The following is a 19,718-nucleotide window of genomic DNA, read 5'->3' as shown; positions in this document are numbered from 1 at the left end:
AAGATGCAAGATCCAGTTTCAATTTTTTTTTTACATGACTGTAAATTGCCTGGCTCATATATCCAAAAATTCACATCATATAGTTTTTCTGAATAACCTCTGTCATGGCTTTGGCACAATCAATATAATAAGGGAATATGCAAGTGGAGAAACATCATTTACACATCAAAGGAAAGGAAAGGGCAGGGTAAAAAAAATAAAGGCCATCAAGTTGTACCAAAACAGGGCACTAATAAAGAAAAAGTTAAATAATCAAAGCCTATTGCCTAGATTAATAGATCAATAATTAAACATTGTTATATTACCTAGTAAAACATCAGCTGCAAGTAAATGGTCCATCACTCCATCCAAAACATACGTCTGAAACTCCTTCTGCTGTGTTCGTGTTGATCTTTCAGGGGAAGCCTAATAAAAAGAAATATAATATTTAGATAACAAACATCTCTAAGTGAACAAAAACAGGGAAGGGGAGGACAGTCTAGGTGAGTTTCTCCTTTCTTAGGTTTTGTGAACTATGTTTTTTTTCTCTTAACATTCTGCCTCGAGTAAAAAGTCTTGGCTTTATTCAAAAATTTAAGAATACACATCAAGTACACATCAGTTGTATGTGTTCCTACAGAGTGGGCATTAATCCTATTTAAATCCAGTAAATGTATCTTCTGCCACCACAGGAACTGGAAAAGAACACATTTCAGAAAGATGCATGAACTTCTAAGTAAACATATGGTTGAACTGTGACCTCCTCAGTAAAAAAAAGAGGAAATGGAACAGATCAAACATGTAAGTTGATAATCACTTCTATGTGGGGTTCTGCATATTATTACAATGGTCTCTGTACAGTCATTTAAAGGATGGATGAGCTAAAACTTTCTAATTACCTTTGCACTTAAAGGGGAAAACCACTTTATCACCTTGTGTTTTTCAATGCATACATAATCGTATGTAACTGAATGATCCACTTAAACAATCCTAAAAAGCAATATAACATTAAGTCATCCTACTTGGTTTTACCCTCTAATGGTTTAGTAGTGTGTACATATCCAATTCTCTGGTTTTGCTAAGAGGCTAGTGATGAGTGATAACAGATTAAAACAGCAATAAAACAATTGCAACAATATAGCCTCAAATATGCTTCCTAATGTTTTCAGGTAACTGCATCTTTTGACAATTCATTTTTTGGTTTGTGACAGCAGATGCCCAACTGACCCAGGAAATTTGTTAGGAAATATACAAGCATGGTCCAAAATTCCTGCAGCTATCAAAAAGAGTCAGGGACACTTAACAACATACAGATGATGTAACAAATCGATAAGTCTAGGGAGAATATGAACCGATGCGAACAGAACATTTCAAAATACTTTGTCTGAAGAAGGGGTGGGCAGTTAAACAGAAACTGAACTCCTCATTCCCTGTCTCACCATTGACAGAAGGATGCTTTCTGCAGGTGTCACAAACTCTAGAAAGTAATTTACAGGAAGATAACAGTTATACTGGTTTTGTTTTTATAGCATATGGTGCCATATGTCCTGTCACTTCTTCTTCTCTAATATGCATAAAAAAGAAACCTTAATATTTCTGCAGGGATTCACAGCGATTTTGTATTTCCTACAAAGTCAATATAGCTGTCATGGTCTGAAAGATGTTTTAACAAATGAATTGCACTCCACAAAAATAAAACTTGAAGAAAGCTACAACATCTCAAGCTGCGCTGTTGAATATCTAGTGTTGTGATCTGCTACTTGTGTTTCTAGACAAAAGGAAATAACGGCTAAGATGCCAAAATAAGACTATGGCTGCTCTAAATAGAAATAAATCGTTGACATGATGTGCTCAGCAACAGACTGGCCAAATGAAAATTAAGCCATCCACAAAAAAAAGTGGTAGTAGGACTGCAGTGTGGAGGGGAGAACAGGGCACAGCAAAAAAAAAGCCAGGTAGTCATCAGGCAGACTGTCAGCTCAAGCACCTGAGATGGTCACCAACTGATACAAATGCTGGAGGGAGCAGGGAGAAGTCCAGAAAACATTCTCAAAGGAAAGCTGAGATAAACCCTCTGCATTAGCTTTCTTATGTTCTCCAAGCTGTTAAAGGCGAACAAACTACTACTTATGAGACAAAAGTGTTCCTTTTCTTTTTAACTCTTATTTCATGACAATTTACAGGATACCACTGAATCCCAGGTCATCACTCCTCTAACTTTAAAAGGTAAGTAGAGTATTTCAGGGAATAAAGTGCCACAATAAAAAACAAAACACAAACCCCAAAGAAACTATACCTCTAGCAGAAGATCTACCAGTGGAGTCTGTTTGCTGGCTGGTGTGAGACATAAGTTATCAATTATCATCACACGCATGAAGTCAAACACAAACTTCTTGGCAGGATGGTTGGTTAGGTATGTCTTGGTGCCAACATTGCAATATTCTGACTGGCTCCTGTTCATGCCAGAATCAGCTGCAAAGGCTTTAAATTCTTCAGCTGGGGACCCAACTTCATCATCAAGATCAGTGACCTATGAAACATGGCATGTTAAAACTCTACAGATCAGCAAATTAACAGCACTCTTTTTGCTACTCTGTTCTTCACTTGTCTTTCCAAGGCTGTTTGCTTCACAATTAGCTTCTTAAGAAGCCTTTGTAAAAGATAATCATGTTCAGGATCAGTTCCCTAATACACAACAGAAGAAACATCCTAATTCTAGTTTCAGATTCCCATGGCAAACAATAATCAATGAAGACTGGCATGAGTTGTGTGAACTAGAGGTCAAATTTCACGTTCACTTACCAAGTAGCACTCAGGCAATTTCTAGGTACTTTGCAAAAATATATTTTCTAATTGCAACAAGGACTTTCTTTTTAAGTTTCTAATTAAAGCACTTAAAGACATAAGCCAACTAAAAAGGCTATCAAGCTGACATGACAGAAAGCAAAGAAGGAACTAAGCCTTATTGTTTTTTTTTCAATAAGATACCTTCAGAGTGCAGTTCTGGGTCAGCCAGTTTCCCAAAATCTCTCTTTCTCAAAAAAAAAAAAAAAAAAAAAAAAAAAAAAAGACGACAAATAATAATTAAAAAAAAAGAAGAAAATAAAAACGGGAAGGTCTCTAAAGCTTGAAAGCTGTCAAATCTAGAAGTCTGACTGTTTATATGTAATGCCTTCCTCTGGCTGCAAGAAGAGACAATAGGATTTCCCCCAACAAAATTACTGCATCAATAGCTTACATACGAAGTAATGTTTTAACATTTGGTCTGCTTTGGAAGGAGAGATTTCCCAGGAAATTAAGAGAAGCCCAAACATGTACTCTATCTGGTTTTAGTGGCAATCTCAGAAATGCTAAAAGATCAGTTCAGAATCTTCTCTGCTGAATCTGGGTCATAGTATTTTGTTGAAGAAACCTGGCTGTTGCTCATCTATTTCACAAGGGATTGATTAGTTCTACACATTTGGGCAGAGGGAAATTCTGGAGGAGTAAACCAATTTGGAGTCAAGAAACTCCTCAAACAGTAAAGAGTTCCAGCTGTCAGGCAGCTACACAAAGTTTCAAGGGACCTAGTGGCTAAAGTAAAATTTGCTCTGAGGCACAAGGCTCCTCTAAGAACTCTACACAGGTGAATTCTAAACCAGCTTTATCAGTTTATAAGTGGCACTTTTTTCTTTCTTTTTTTGAGTGAGCTCCCAGAATCTGCTTCAAGTGAAAGTTTAACTTAAAAGCAAAATAAACTGAGACTCGTCAGCATGAACCTATAAAAACTGATCTCCCGCTTTTAATGACAACAAAAAGATAACATGCCACCAGTAAGTATTTCTGATGTATATCCTCCATAGTTCTAGCATTTGCCAACCTGTAGCCTAACTATCCTTTCATGTTCTTAATAAAACTACTTTCAGATGTTGGCTAACAATAACTATTTGTTTCCATTCATATCCTAGAAATAGTATCTTTTGTAAGTGACACTAAGCTCAAAGAATACTTCAGGCAGCGATGCAAGTAAGGTTGAATTCACACCCTCTCCTGGCTCAAATTCAGTAGTTCCAGGTAATATAAGATCACTCTTTTTGTGGTTAAGCCACAAAAGAAGAAATGGGAAGTGGGAGGAAAAAGAAGTTTTAGATTTTATCACACTCTCCAGAGCTGGAGAAAAAACACAGGCTGACTCAGTCTCTCTTGCTTTTATAAATCTGAGATAATGTTCCATTAGAAAACAAATGAAGTATGTACATTCATCTTAACATCCAGTTTCAGATGTTGCTGCACAGCAACTGCCTTTCAGTTGAACATACGCTTCTCTCAGTTCCAAAACACAAGTACAAATCATCCAGCCCAGCCTTTACAATGATCTGTTTCTGCAGCCTAAGTAGAGCTTTACCTTTGTATGACTGTTAATTGATAAATCATCAAAAGTAACATTCAGGGTAAAAATAAAAACTAACTAACTAGTTGGATTTCCTACCATCTCAGAGTAAGGTCGGATGTTGAAAGGAAACACTGTTGCTGCCAGTGCACACAGGAACTCTGGACTCATCCACAAGGAAATGAGGTCCGGCACGTTGTGATACAAGTATCGGAAGAATTGCATCAAGGTGACTGGATATTCTCGAAGCCAAGAGCCTTCTTCCTCGGACTGCCAAGGCTGGGTTTAAAAACAAACAGCATATTAGTACAGATGGCACTAATTGAAGAATGCTCATTTTAGTAAGGAGCTGCAGGAAGAGGAGCTGTAGGGTCAAATATGCTATCAAAAACATTTGTCAAACATGCAGTGAAACACGTGATCATTACGTGATCAAAGATGGGGCCAAATGTGATCAATCACATGGACAAACACTTCTTCAAGCGGATCAGAAGTAAGTAACTGAACACGTGGCCAAAAACACTACCAAGTGTGAAAAACACATCCAGAACATGTCAAATGTATGTTGCGAGTACTTCTTAGAACAAGTGACCAAACATTGTCCAGAACACGACTGAAGTGCCTGAACACGTGACCTGATCAAACAAGTGACAGAAAACATGTCTGAGCACATCACCAACATATGATGAATCTGACCCAATGTCACAGAACACTTGTCTGAGCATGTCACCATACAATGAACACTTGACCAAACATGCGACCAAACACATGACTAATCTTGCCTCCATAATGTGTGCCAATTGAACAAGCCAACAACTTCTAAAAACCACAGAAATCACATGTCCAAACCATGCACCTACACAAGGTGACAATAAAATGTGGTAACATGTGTCCAAGCAATTACAAACACGTGACTGAAGACATGTCAGCATGTCACCATATCGTAAGTGCATGAGAAACATAGCTGAACATGCCAAACATCACAACAGGACATTTCATGATAAAACAGGCTAGAACAAGTTGCAATCACATGAAGAAATGTAACCAGATACATGTCTGAACGTGTGATAAACCCACAGCAATAACACATGACAGTAACCTATGCCTGAGCATGTTTGAGCACATCACAAACACGAGCCTGACCACATTTACAACACATCACTGACCATAAGACAAAGTCTGTGTCCTAACATGTAAAGATTCAAAACATGTTGTCAAACATGACCTGACTCGTGTCAATCCAAAATACGATGGCGCATATGAACATAAACCTGATGACACAGGACAAGACTTCAAGGCAAAAGACAGCACGTGTCTAAGCACGTCACAACTGTCTGAACCATTTGTGAGGATCAAAAACATGACACCATCAAGAGATAGACCAAGTGACAACAGCAGTGTGTACTGCAGCAGGCCACGAATATGTCTACTGTTAGTACACATGTCCAGAAGACACTTCTAGAAGTGTTAACATGGAAGTGACATAGAAGCAATACTTCTTAGAGCATACTGCAAACACATGATGACCAAACAGGCAACAGGTGATGCTTTTCAAAATTTCAGGAGATAATTTTCACCAGATAACAGACTGGTTCTAAGCAAATACAGAATTTTCCAACTGAGAAACCAACTTTTGCTACTTTTGACATTAGATTCAAAGATGACACATTTTTCTGGCAGTAAATTCATTTACTTCAGCATATGGCTATTAATAGTCATGGGACTTCTCTGCATGTGCAAAGTTCATGCACGAAATCTGCAACTCAGATAGCTTTGAGCACATGGGATACAGAGTCTCAAACATTCCCCCACAATGCTAATCAGGAAAGAAATTCAATGACCTCTGCCAAGGGCATTTTATCCTTCTGCTTTCTTATTTTAATTGCAGGAAAACACAAAGCCCAGCCTTATTGTGAAAAAAGCAGTGTTAATTTTATGTCCACTAATATTTCAACAGATACTGAAAAATAAAGTAAGATAGAATAACCCACAGACAATGATGGTTTTCACCCAAGTACTATGAGCCTACCTTACAGCTGCGTTTGTCATTACACTAACAAAACCTCAATTACTCTAACTTGGCTTTTGAGTACATGGCAAACTTGAACAACTCTGTATATTCAAATACGAACAAATTTATTTATGCTTACAGAATTCAGCATGCTCCTTAGCATTCCCAGTAATAAGAAGGCAGCTTCTGTGCAAACACTGTGTACTGAAGAAGTAACGGTGCCACAGGAGGCAGGAACTCCAAATATGAATGTCCAAATAGAGTCTAAATCAAACTGTAAGAGGTGAAAGAGAAGAAAGAAAACATGAAATAATCTCTTACTCCTGTGCAATTTGATACTGTTTTCATTGTACCTACAATATGCTCATTTAGCAGTATCTCAAAAATGAACTGGTTTACATCCTCCAAACTTTACACCCAAAAGCTTATGAAGGTCACTGAAGAAATTTCCTTCTAACCATGTGCTAATGTAATTGCAACTCTTACCTCTTCCAAGTATTTACATGTTTTGAAACGAGATCTGTCAGCACTAGTGCTGCACAACCACCTCAGCCTATTTCACTCACATCTAGAAGTAAAACCTGCATGGTATCCCACAGAAAAAAAAAAAAACACAAAACAAACCAAGAACAAAAGAAACAAATCAAGTTGTATTTTCCAGGAAGTCCAAATAATTAAAAAATACAAAAGGACAAAATGTCCACCTCTAGCTTTAAGAGCACCATTGCTATATATTTTAAGTACTTTAATTTCAATTTATCAGTGCTGTACTTCAACGCTGTAAGCAGGAAGTAAGCTTCATGCCTTTAACTTTCTGTAGCACAGTACTGAATGCGCTGTCAAGTATTCCCGTTGAGAAAACAGGCAGGTGGAATACCTTTGTGGTCTGAAATTCTTACTTTCCAGTTCCTGCTGATAAATAAATGTTAGCGCTGAATCCATTCTGAACAGGCACCTTGTCTACCTGGAGGTGGCTTTTCTCCACAAAGCACTATACTAAGGCTTCCTAGGACTTTGCTGTAGACCATATAATACCTACTCATTTACATACAATTAAAACAAGTCCAAAATCAACCTTTTTCTGAAATAAAAGCTACTTTGTTACAAAAAATTACACTCCCTTCAATGCTCACACCATGCCATCTTAAACCATGGATCTGCTTCTCATTTGACCCAAAACACACTAGAAAGACATCAGCAATAGCTATGCTGTAACAGGCTGGCTTCCACATACTCCCACAGTACCTTGTCCTCCCACCCCAAACAACACAGCACTAAACACCATATCATGACTGAGAGTCAGTTGCAGAGAAGAATGAGAGGGCCCGGTTAATCCATTATTTTCTTTCATGACAAACAGATTTACATTTACATTTCACTAGGTAATCCCTACCTGGCGACCCCGATTACACTGGCTGCTGATGACAGGTGCACTGACCTGCAGGTTTTCAGGCAGTTCAGTGACAGGCTGCTGCAGGAAAAGGGCCATAAGGAGGAAATAGAGTGCAGGTACATTAGTGTGCTTTGGGAGAAGGGACTGCAGAATGGGAAAGCCTGGGAAGTGACAAGCATCCCGGTTAATCTCCCGGACTGTCGATCTGCCACCAGCACTCCTGCCGACATTGAAGCCTGAGATGAAAAAGTACAAAAAGCCAACAACATTAATTGGGAAATGCCCATGAAACTCATGCTTACTCAAGTAGTGAAATTGAGAGGGTGCCTCCTTTGAAATTAATGCCATAAAACATGAATGTGTGCATATAGACTATCACAAAGATATTACACAATTCTGCTGCAGATGTCTAACTTTTTGATCAATAATAAAAGGAAATGATTGCCTTCCAATACCATATAGATGACACTGCTCCCTACAGACTGCTTAATGCCACTGCATACACACACAGATCCTTTTGTTGACTGTGACCACAATTTCAGATTTCTAAAACACATAAGCTTCTGAAAAAAAAAACCATATTTTTCTGGGTGAGAGCAAAGATATTTGGTTGATTAACCTTAATCTCAGTTACAGATTCATATTAGCAAGCAGCAATCCCATTGTCCATTTAAGTTGACGGGCAGCTAATTTGCTTCCAGAGATGTCTCAAAAGCACCTTGTAATCAGCTGGTATGAAGTATTAAATGCTCTTATTTTGTCTTAAGTGTGCCCGAAGTACAAAACTCACCTCTTCTGACCCTAATTCTACCTAAATATTTCCTATTAAAAAAACACACTGGGATGGCAGAAGAGCTTATTTTCAAGTGAGGAAGGAAGCAGGAAGACAATTCAGTCTCCTCACTAGCACAAACAGTAAGGCATTCTTCTGACACTGCCAGAGAGGAGACTCTTTTCCTGAGGCTCTTACACAGATATTCTTTCCACCAGAAATTGTCTTCTTAAACAGAAAACATGTACGAGGAATCAGACTAATTAAATCTTTGCTACAAAGTTCCAGGAAATCCAGCAGTAATCTTGAGCAAAAATGGCTCGTATTTGTTTTCATGAGAAATCTTGGAGCCAATGTATTGTAATTTATTAGAAAGCACGTGGTATAAAAATTAAATAATCTGTCGCTATCAGTTGAAGAGACATGTTTAAAAATATCTGTTTGGTCACAATCTATCTGGATTCAATTAAACTGATACTACAGTAACAAAAATAGGAAATCTCTTCAAATACCAAATGTGACTGTAAATCAAAACCTTATTCAGAAAGATTTTGTGACTGAAGAAAACATTTATGTTATTGGACATTTTAAGTGGATACTGAATAAACAACAGTCAAGCCCCTGTAATATCAATGATTTTCAAATTAAAGACACATGATGAAGAGAGCATAAGATACTCAGATTTCAAAGAGATAAAGCAGAAAAAAAATGTACTTCATACTTTCATTTCAGAAAAAGCTCTCTTCCTGAAGTAAGGTCACTTTAGAACAAAATCAGATCATATACTGCTGCAACACAGAGAGGTGGTTCCTTGTACAGTCATTTTAGGAACAATAATTAAGTTGAAAGTACTATTAATATCACTGTCCTAATCTGAAGACTATTCAAGGAAGCTGTGAATGTTCAATCCCTGGCAGTCTTCAAGGCCAGGCTGGACAGAGCCTTGGGTGACATGGTTTAGTGCGAGGTGTCCCTGTCCATGATGGGGGGGGGTGGGGTGGGTGGGGTGGGAACTAGATGATCTCAAGGTCCTTTCCAACCCTAACAATTCTATGATTCTATGATTCATGAAAGAGTCTCATTTAATGTCAATGGTTTTGTATTGGTGTCTGAGCGGACATTCACCTGAAAAGCACTACCTTATTTTGACTAAAGAAAGAGATCTATGGGAAACCACCATACCTGGCAATACATGCGCAGAATTGACATCTGTTATTTCAGACACTTGGAGCTGCATAGTCAGACAGCTCAGAGATGCTCAAAATGGGTTCTGTAGCACTAAAGCCTTATACACTGAACTCTAGACAATATGCAATAATGGAAAAGTCTCATAACCTGGACGAATGAGGCTTTATGAACCTGCAAAGTCTTTAATAAGAGAGAGAGAGAGCACAAGCATGCATGTGTGTAGAAGAATGCAGTAAAAGGGAGAGGAAAATAAAGGCTGAGATGGCAGCATAAACACAGAAATTCCCAAGATAGCAAAGAAAAATCCTGGTAAATTTAACTGGCACAGAACTCACTAGACAAAGCAGCTCAGGTATAACACCACATGATGCTCTAAGTAAACAAACAAGGAAATTTTACTGAATCTTTATCAGCTGTGTATATAAGGTTCTTGTTGCTATGCTTGCATCTAGCTCAGATGTGCCTACCAGGGGACATACTTCACCTTACCATGATGGTAACAGAAAAAAAAAAACCAAAAAGATTAGCTACACAGGCTTCATGCAGATGACGAGGTAATACTGAGTTTACAGTGAAATCTGTGCAGTATCAACTGAAGGGCAGTTTTGTAAAACTGCTCTCTTTTGTCTAGGAAATCTAACTCTGAATTGTAAGAAGAACGAAGTGCAGAGCCATCTGGTTGCAGCACATGCAGCAGTAACAGAAAGGATGCATCTGCCACAGTATTCATGCAATAACCCACACCTCAACATACATACAACATACATACAACACACTCCCGCGCAATCCTTCAGTCATGAGAGGCTTAGATGACATACCTAGCACAGTACCAATCTTGTTGGTCAAGACAGAATCCGTCTGGTCGAGCCAGCCTCCACCACTGAGACCCTCCTTAAATTTGATAAGGATGGACTGATTACTCAACAGGACCACAAGAATTCGCATGGCTGCTGTGACTGTGGTGGAATGCAGATGTTCTTCCATAAACATCATAATCCAGTCAAAACCAAGTGTCTTAATTAGCTCTTCACAAGCCCTAATTAAAAAAAGAGCAAAAAAAAAAAAAAGTCACATTTTACAGCATTTAGTTTCCTACTAGATAGTAAAAATCGGTGTCTGTCCTCCAATACAGGGCAAAATTCAAGATCAGAAAAAGTTCAGATCTATTGAAGAATTAACTGAATTCTTAGGTAAGCTTGTGACACAACAGGAAATGCTGCTCACCAAATCTTGTCAAATGGAACACATACAGTTTTGCAGAAAGGGAAGACTAAATACAGCTCCTGGGACTGTTCAACTGAACGCGATTTCTCCAACTCTTGCTTTTGATAGCAAATGTGGAATGCTGAACTGGAAACATTTATCCACAAATCATAATTTCCAAATACTTTTCATTGAGCCTTACACAGGTAGAGAGTTTTCACAAGCCTTTTTAAATAAACTGGCATTAAAAAATGTAGGTTCTTTAGTTGGGATTTTTTGTTTTGTTTCAATTAAGGGAAGAGTTGCTTAAAAATATTTGAAAGAATATGCTCTTTCTTTAATTTCTTTTTAGCAGTATTACTGAAAAACTCGAGCAGGTTCAGGCTGTATGTCAACCAATGCTCAGTCAGTCACTACATAATCTACAGTCACCATACATACACAAAATGCCTCCAACAGATTCAAGACAGCCTACTGGGCAGTTGCTTGACAGCTGTATTTTATCAAGGTTTAACTTGACAGTGTTGCAAAGTCTCTTCTCCAACTCACTATGACTCCAGTGCCTCAGTAAACTGTAATATCATGTTCCCTTCCATGAACAATCAGAAGCAAGTAATCTCCCCTAAAATCTACTACATACCTTCCTTTCCTGCTGATATTTACTTCTGTTGCTCCTAACTTGAAGCATAAGTTTCTACTAATGCTGTCAATCATGGTCTTATATTTTTCTTTAAAGAGTCAAACAAAAAAAAAAAAAATAGTTGATGCAATAGCTGAAAGATATGCATTAGTTACACCAGCATCTGGTTTGTACTTGCTTAGTACTATTATTCTTGCTACCACAACTGACAACATACAACTCAATAATCATGTGTTCCATTTCTGCTAGCATACCCAAGGCTAATTCAGTGACATCTGCATAAATCACTCAGTAGTTCCTATAAATTTATATAATTCAACTAACCAACTTGAATGGGGGCTGTATAATTCTTCCCCCTAGAAGTAAAAACATATATCCTTTCTCTACCTCAAGTTTTTTTGTACTTACTGCAAATTAACAGTCGTCTTGTCTTTAGATGTATATAGAAGTTTCAGTAGAATATCTAAAAGCCTGTTCCGCAGTAGAATAAGATTAGCTGAAACAAGTCCTCCAAAATCATCCTCTGTTCCTAAACATTTAAAAAAAAGAAAATCAGGCTTTTGGAATTCAGACATTTTAAAGGCTATTCATGAATTCCATACATAAAAATTATTATTGTCACACAGAGTTTGGTCAGTTTGAAGAATGGGTAAAAGGGAATTGCAGCTTCTCAGATAGTAATCTAAACTGAGGTGGCCCAAATTAACTAAGACAGTCACTGCTGGCAGGTAGAGACAGAAACAAACACTGCCTCACCCCACCCCAATCTCTCCCTCGCGACAACACGGTAGATAAACATTTTGGATTAAGCGACCAGGGGGATGGGAATCCCAAGGAAAAACTTGATACTCCCTCCAAGTCTAAGAAACAAGGAGAAACAGACCCCCAGATTCATCATCGGTTGATAAAAAACACTTACTGCAAGCCAAGACAATACATGCAGCTCAGGAGTAACTTTACAGTTATTTTGTGAGTCCCTCTTATTGCACCTTATGCTGTCAATGTAAAAACCGTGTTTTTACATTATTTAAAAAACCAGAAAATTGCAGCTTGAGGTGATATGCAAAAATGAAGACAGATAAGGGAATCATCGAATGGTTTGGGTTGGATGGGATCTTAAAGATCATCTGGTTCTAACCCCACTGTCATGGGCAGGGACACCTTCCCCTAGATAAATGGACACTGTCTGGGCCAAGGTTTTGTGCCTAAGTCACAGACATAAACACAAAGCATCTTCTATGGCAGAAATACAGGGGAACTAGTGAAGACCAGTAACCTAAAAATCGTATGTCTTTTGGTCCAAAAGCTTTTCTCTCCATTCTTGTCACAGCCTGAATTTCTCCCCAGGGGTCTTCAGTTCCCCCAAGGCAAGCAAAACGCAGCTCAGGCTGTGGTTAGCCTGGGAAAAAAAGATAGCTAGCCTGTAGCGAGATCACCAATCTGTACCTCTCTCCAATACCTACATCCTTCTTTTTCACTAAAAAGCACAAAATTAATCATCTTGGAACATTCAGAAGGAACAGGAGGCACATAGGGGGATAATAATGAATATGCAGACTGCCTAAATCTTATTTGGGAAACCAAACCAATAAAGCTAACTTTAAAGCAAAACCAGTTCTCTTTCCCCAGTATATTCCCAAAGTGATACAAAAAGAGGATCTTTAGGCAATCCCTTCTAGCTATTTGGGTGACATCCACTATGGGACTAAAACATTTCTGTTCAGAAAGACTGATCAAAAATGCAGCTGCAGAAGCCTCTTTTCTTTAGGAAAACAAAAGTAGAAATGGTCCCCAAACTATTCAATATAAGCATTCTTGAAAGAAATTAAAACTTCCTTTTTGGCCTAAAAAAATAACTAGACTATCTTAGTCAATTCTTCCGCTTCCTCCACACCTGGAGGGCACAGGCACCTACTAACCCATTTTTGTCTTCTTGTTCTCCCCACAAAGTAGCAGAGATGCACTGCTGATCTGAAGTGAGTGGAACAAACAGAAAGAAACCATGCAGTGTTAAATGAAGGAAGCCAAAGTACATGGGTTTTGTACTGCTTTGCACGCAATACTGAAAGCTAAAGTACCACAACTAACTAGCAGCCAGATTATAACAAAATTGCAATATTGCTAATGACACTATTTCTAAATTTTACATATTTAAGCACAGAAGGGATCAAAAAGAATTTTGCTTCTACTGCTTTTAAGCCATGCCCTCACTTACCACTGTCAAGCTTTTCCTCGTTGTTTATTTCCATGACTACAAACTTCTCACAGACTGCAAATGTAGGTAAAGTGGAAGAGATGAACTGTCCAAACCTTGATGTACACAGAAAAAACATCATTCATTGATATGACAGCTGCACTCTCATCTATCAATAATTCACCTTAAACATAAAACCAGAATACCAGTGAGAGGGAGATACTCAAAAAAGTCAGCTTTATCACAACTCAAGACTGAAGAAAACAGTCTCCATCTAAAGTCAGTAGCCAAAAACCAATTTAATGTGTAATAATTAATGGAATCTTTGCAGACAAGTCTGTAGATAAAGGACTCTGAAAGTGCTAGGATTCAAAAAAGGAAAGAGGGAGATATCACCAAGTCCTAATAAAAGGAATACCACAAGTTAAACCATTACAGCTTAACATGTATTATATAAACAGTGATTACTTGACTCTGGTATAACATTTATGCCTATAGCTTGAGGTGATGAAGTCACAGGTTTCCAAGACAAGACGATTATGCTTCTCAAAGAAAGGAGATGCAATATATTCCTCTTCTTTCTGAAACTAAGCTGAAATGGGCCCTAGGTAGTATAACTTTTCCCAAATTAGACGTTATTTTTCATTTTATGTCCAGAAATGGTAACAAGGAACACTCAGGCATTCTACAATCTGTTTTATAACTATTTAATCATAAAATCAATACTTTTATAAAACAAAGACAGGTAAGATGTTTATGTTGATGCTTCTGATACTTTTAATTGCACTTAAACTGAGAAGCTGAAAACGTGACCGTTTGTATGCAAAGAACTCCCAAACCCTGCATATTTAATCCATTTCCATTATAATTAAGGGGGAGATGATAAAAATTATCAAGAAGCTGAACTTATTTAAAAGCATGTAAAATAATCCTGTATGTATGAATCACAATTACTTATGTAGCTTTCATCAGTCAGAATAATACATATCTGACAGCTTTAAATATTGTTTTACACAGTGATGATTAAGAAAAAATCTTAAACTAAGCCTTTCCTGCAGGGAAGCAATCAAAGCTGTATTTTAACCAGAAGTAATAGTCAATGGTATTTAAAAAAAGTGCTCAATACTTCAAAAGAACAAGGGAGCTGCAATATAGCACCTTGGCTTTTCACCTGCAGAACATTAAGCCAGTTTAATCAGTCAGTCATACCTGGTTAGATACAAACAATTTAATACGTAAATCAAGACATTAACAAAATTATTGCCTGTGGCTGGTTCACTGTAGCTCTCACAGGAAAAATTCAGTACATGAGCATGTTACTTACTCTACAGCAGTATGACCATGGAGTATTTTTGACCAAGATCACCAACATAATAAACATAAGAAGGGCAGATTTACCACAGGTGTGGGTTACCTGAGCAAGTCATAGCTGCTAGGAAAGCCTTGAAGCAAAAAGCTCAGCACATTACTAATTGCAGCAATAGTAGGCTGGGATAGAGACATATCTCGAAGAGTCAAGAGCAGTCTTGGGATGAGTTGGAAGTCCCTCATTAACTTGGCATTCTTTGCTGCTTCACTGGAAGAAGTAAGGAAGTGGCAATTTAAAATTGGAGCATTCCCTACATATTACCTAAACCTCTAAGTCTCATTACTAAGCTGTCATTGCTTCATACCTTGACTCTGTGAGAAGTTCGATGAAGTGCTCAAATAATGACAGATGAAGCTCATAGGGTGCATGAAGCCACACCTGAAATACAGAATAAAAAATTATTTTTTTACACAAAACCACTTTATGATTAAAAGCTGACATTAATATACCAAAAGTTATGAAAGTCTTGAAGAGATTAAAACTGTCTGTCTATATGACTATTTACCTGGCCATTGTACTCAAAAGAACATTGCAAGATTTTCAATTGTTTGATTTTCAACTTCAAATAAATACTAAATATACCAGTGAAGAATAAAGCAACACATATCGGTACCAACATATTTTCTATAAATGTATCATGCTGAAATTTTTTTAAGAATTCTAGACAGAAAAGTTACATGCTCTCTGGAACGTCTCTTCAAACATATGATGCAATGACTCCAAAGGAGTTACTGGGATTTACTAGGCTGATGTGAAATGCTGTGTTAAGTTTATTTGGCTTATGCAAAGATTTTCTCTTCGTAAAATTAACTTCTGCCAAGATTAAACTCAAGGTCTTCCCTGATTTTGATTTTTTTAAATTTTCTCTTTAGCCAGCATTTCTTGTATACCATTTTAAATTATTTAGATCCTCTAAAAAAAAAAAAAACAAAACACCTAAAATTATCAATTGTTCAATCAATACAAGTAATAAAAGATAAAAACAGAAAGTTGGCAGTTACAGCTGCAAATCTTAAAATTGACTTGCTGTTGAACAAAACGTAATTAATACTTGTGCTATAGTGTATAAAACTGGCTTACACAAAATGCTTTCTTAGCATTTTCTTTTCTTCTAACCTTACCTAAAATGATCAGAATAAATCTTTTCATTTCCGTGTTTAGCATAAGAGTAAGATCATCTAATTTATCCAATTTAAGTGAAATGTTTGAGTCACTGACTTCTGAATACAAAAATATAAATAATTAAAAAAAAAATAAACAAGCCAAAACCTGAGGCTTTTGGGAAGTTTCTTCTCAGTGACTCATAAACCTGTTACTTGCACATTTATTTTATTTTTAAGTCTCCTAAGTATATCCATTCTCCAGTTATTCTTGGTCTTCAGGGAAAATAAAAGATAGACATGAACTGAAGAATATTAAATTAGATCTTTTGTACAGTAGTTGCTGTCTGAGTGAGTACAGATCATTGATGAAGCTTCTCAGCTGGTTCCTTTCTGGGAGAAAGAAAAAGAAAGAAAGAAAAAGGCAGGATTCACATCCCACTGTCAAACGAGCTAGGCTGCTGAGCGAGTCACACTTCTCTGCTAAATAATTCATCTACTTTAAGAACTCTACCACAAACATTAGCTCTTGTAGATATTATAATAACTTTTATGAAGTCTATGTTTAATTTTGTGAGCACAAAGGAAGCATTACTGTAATTTAAAAGTTTTATTAAACCCTAGTTATATGATACTGAAGAATTTGTGTTTAGACATGGCCCAAACTTATTTCTCATTTAAACATTATGCCTCAAGTTAAAAAAAAAGGAAACTTCGGTGTGTGACAAACTTCCTTTGTATTAAAAACCCCACTTAGGTTAAAAGAGAGGTCCAGGTCTGCCCTTTTAATTTCTTTTATCTCTGTGCCATAATTATAGCATATTGCTGATCTTGGCAAGGTGGAGTTGGGTTTATTAAAGACCTTTAAGCTCTTGATAAAAGAAAGTTAGCAAGGGCAGTTAATTCTATTAAAATAAAGGCTATAGCAGCAGGAGTATTTTCATAGACAAGAGTCTTGAATAAAGTTTCCAGGAGGGCTTTGAAACACTCAGACATCTAGAAAAAGGAAATGGCTAACTCCATAAAACCATTTGTGCAAAACAGATTTGCACTATTAAGTCAGTATCTTATTGCTGGATTAGTAGTGGTAGTAGTATTTTTATTTATTTATTTATAGCCTATGTGAAACAGAAAACCTTGACTCAGCCTATGTCAGGTATAGGAGCCAAAGGAGGAAACACTAAATGACAAGTTCTACACATCATTTATTAGCCTCTATTACATTAGCATTTCCTTCTGAGCTTCTCTCCTTTCCTTAATTTAACACAACAATGAAATATTTCAAAATTCGGCTTGCACGACATGTAAGTGCCTTACTATTAACTGCAGGAGGCATATAATAAAGTGATTCCTGTGTGCTATGTTGAAGGTTCACCTCCAGCTATTATTTTCAGTATGTCTTTCATGCCTCGATATATGCACTGCAGTAGAACAAGCAGACTGAAAAAATTGCTGAGCAGAAAACTGCAAAATGTACCTTCTAAAACAACAAAAAGCAGAAACATCTGTGGTACCCATTCATTGTTTCTACATTGATTCAAGCCAGTTCAGCAGGAAAAGTTACCAGTGATCTCACTGTTCAGCTACTTTACTGTACTACATAAGAAATAGGAAGTTTTCAGGATAACAGCCTACTTTGTTGTTGTTCAATATATAAGGGCATGCTATCAGCATCTGGCTTAATCACTACCCAGCATCATCATCACTTTTCTGTGCATCTTTACATACTTCAAAATCACAGAGCAGATCCTGGAAGGCAGCAGAATTTGGAATGATGGATGTCTCATGCCCACTATCAACAGTTCCCACCAAGGAAAAGGTCAGATGGAGAATGTGGCTGTTCAGAAGGGACCGTTTCTTCTTTAACAGCATTGCCAGCAACTTGAACACATAAACAAAAAAGGAATTAGCAGACTGTGAATACACAACAATGTTGTCTAAGCACCAAGAATGGAAATGTCTGTTTCTTTCAAGAAGGCCCTTAAACTATGTCTGATAGTTGATCCTCTTGAAATAGCTTGAAAGTGGCATTACAGTTGATTAGAAAGGAGCATATCTAGGACACCCTTTGGCTCAGAAAACATCTGTTCTAAATTTCAGACAGTATCTAGGCACTGAAAAAAGTAACCATGACAAGATAAAACTGAATAAGCCTGACTTTCCTTTTCATTGCTGCCCTTTGTTGCTCTAGGCATCACCATAGATGTCATCCTTATAATCCTCATTTCTACTCTAACTTCTTAAAATCTGGGCTAGGAAAGAATCAATTGCCAAATGTACTATTACTATTTCTTGTCTTCTGATGCATACTTGTGAAACTCTTAACATACTGGCCTGTTCAGCTTCACCATCTTCCTTGAAACATTACTAAGGAAATAAGGATTTCTGGGAATCTCTCTCAAACCATGCTATTTGCTGAGGTCAATACAAGCGGAATGTAAGGTCGTATGTAATGATCCATTGACTGCTTAAGGTTTAAAGAAGACACTGTCTAGGTCTGTTTGACCAAAGTAAGCCAAGGTCTGTAACAGGCTACATAGAATACTATGCTTATAATAACTATACTAGCCATTAGCATTACAAGGTCTGTAAATATGCTGCCCAAAACACAGAACAAACTTCCCCTTCCAGTAAAGCAGTCTTCACAAAAAATGTAAAATGCATTGGTCATGTGAAGATCTTTTCAAGTCAGTCAACCTATCCTTCTGCATAACTGATTATACTTTCCCCATCCTGATGGATAATTAAGAAGTCTTCAGCTTGAAAGCAAACAGCATCACTAACTATAAGGTTTGTGCGGTCCTCAAAATGGTGCTTTCAGGAGTCTACTTGTTTAGTTTTCTTCATGTGTCTGTCCTCCTCTCTTGCTGGTCGATCAAGGAGACAGGAGGTCCCTGATCATGGAGGGCTTGTAGGGTTGGGTTCATAATCCTGGGAAAAGAATGATCTAAATGCCATAGTTGTGCTCTTCCTTGCTATTAATGAAGGCTCAGTTTCAGCAAAGCACCTAATGTGTACAATTGCTTAGCAAAACTTTCCACCCTCTCCTTTAAAAGCCACCCTAAATAACTCACCTATGACAATTAGCCAAGAGCTCAGTAAACTTAAGAGCAGAAACTCAGGTTAACACACCACAACAAGGAGTTTTCACAGGAACTGCTAAGACAGCCAGTGAAACTGAATCAGCCTGGTCTGTTTTAAGACTTCTTACATACCTGATAACCTCTGATTCTTTCCATTTCTTTGCTGGCTAGTGGATTGCTCTTTACCACACAGACCAAGGCTTTCACAGCTGCATATAACCCTTCTACATCTGATGCCATTGCTACAAGTCCCAAAATAGCAGCAGCTCCACCAATATACTGCAGTGTAGTGGCAACAGGCTTGGGGACAAATGTTCTCACACCTGAGCATAGACAGAGAAAATAAATAAAAATAAATCCTAATTCTTCTAGGAAATCACTGTGAACACATGCATTGATTTGCATTCTATCATTGTT

General features: G+C 37.4%; 1 protein-coding gene across 2 annotated transcripts in view; it reads right to left on the bottom strand.

The window, feature by feature from the left end:
* Positions 1-19,718, bottom strand: part of WDFY3 (WD repeat and FYVE domain containing 3) — a 171,612-nt gene that overhangs the window by 37,096 nt on the left and 114,798 nt on the right. For both annotated transcript variants that reach the window (XM_062602808.1, XM_062602807.1), the window contains 12 exons: positions 19,434-19,624; positions 17,947-18,099; positions 15,423-15,496; positions 15,164-15,325; positions 13,771-13,865; positions 11,964-12,084; positions 10,531-10,748; positions 7,753-7,988; positions 6,499-6,633; positions 4,448-4,627; positions 2,276-2,509; positions 310-405 (listed from right to left, as the gene is read on the bottom strand). In XM_062602808.1, coding sequence (XP_062458792.1) covers positions 310-405; positions 2,276-2,509; positions 4,448-4,627; positions 6,499-6,633; positions 7,753-7,988; positions 10,531-10,748; positions 11,964-12,084; positions 13,771-13,865; positions 15,164-15,325; positions 15,423-15,496; positions 17,947-18,099; positions 19,434-19,624 — 1,895 coding nt within the window. The remainder of the gene's footprint in view (positions 1-309; positions 406-2,275; positions 2,510-4,447; positions 4,628-6,498; positions 6,634-7,752; positions 7,989-10,530; positions 10,749-11,963; positions 12,085-13,770; positions 13,866-15,163; positions 15,326-15,422; positions 15,497-17,946; positions 18,100-19,433; positions 19,625-19,718) is intronic.

This window comes from Pezoporus occidentalis, unplaced genomic scaffold (genome assembly GCF_034315485.1).
Source record: "Pezoporus occidentalis ecotype Australia unplaced genomic scaffold, CSIRO_AGI_Poc_V1 ctg79, whole genome shotgun sequence".
NCBI lineage: Eukaryota > Metazoa > Chordata > Aves > Psittaciformes > Psittacidae > Pezoporus > Pezoporus occidentalis.
Note: the sequence above shows the minus strand (reverse complement) of the source record. Positions and strands in the feature narration are given on the sequence as shown.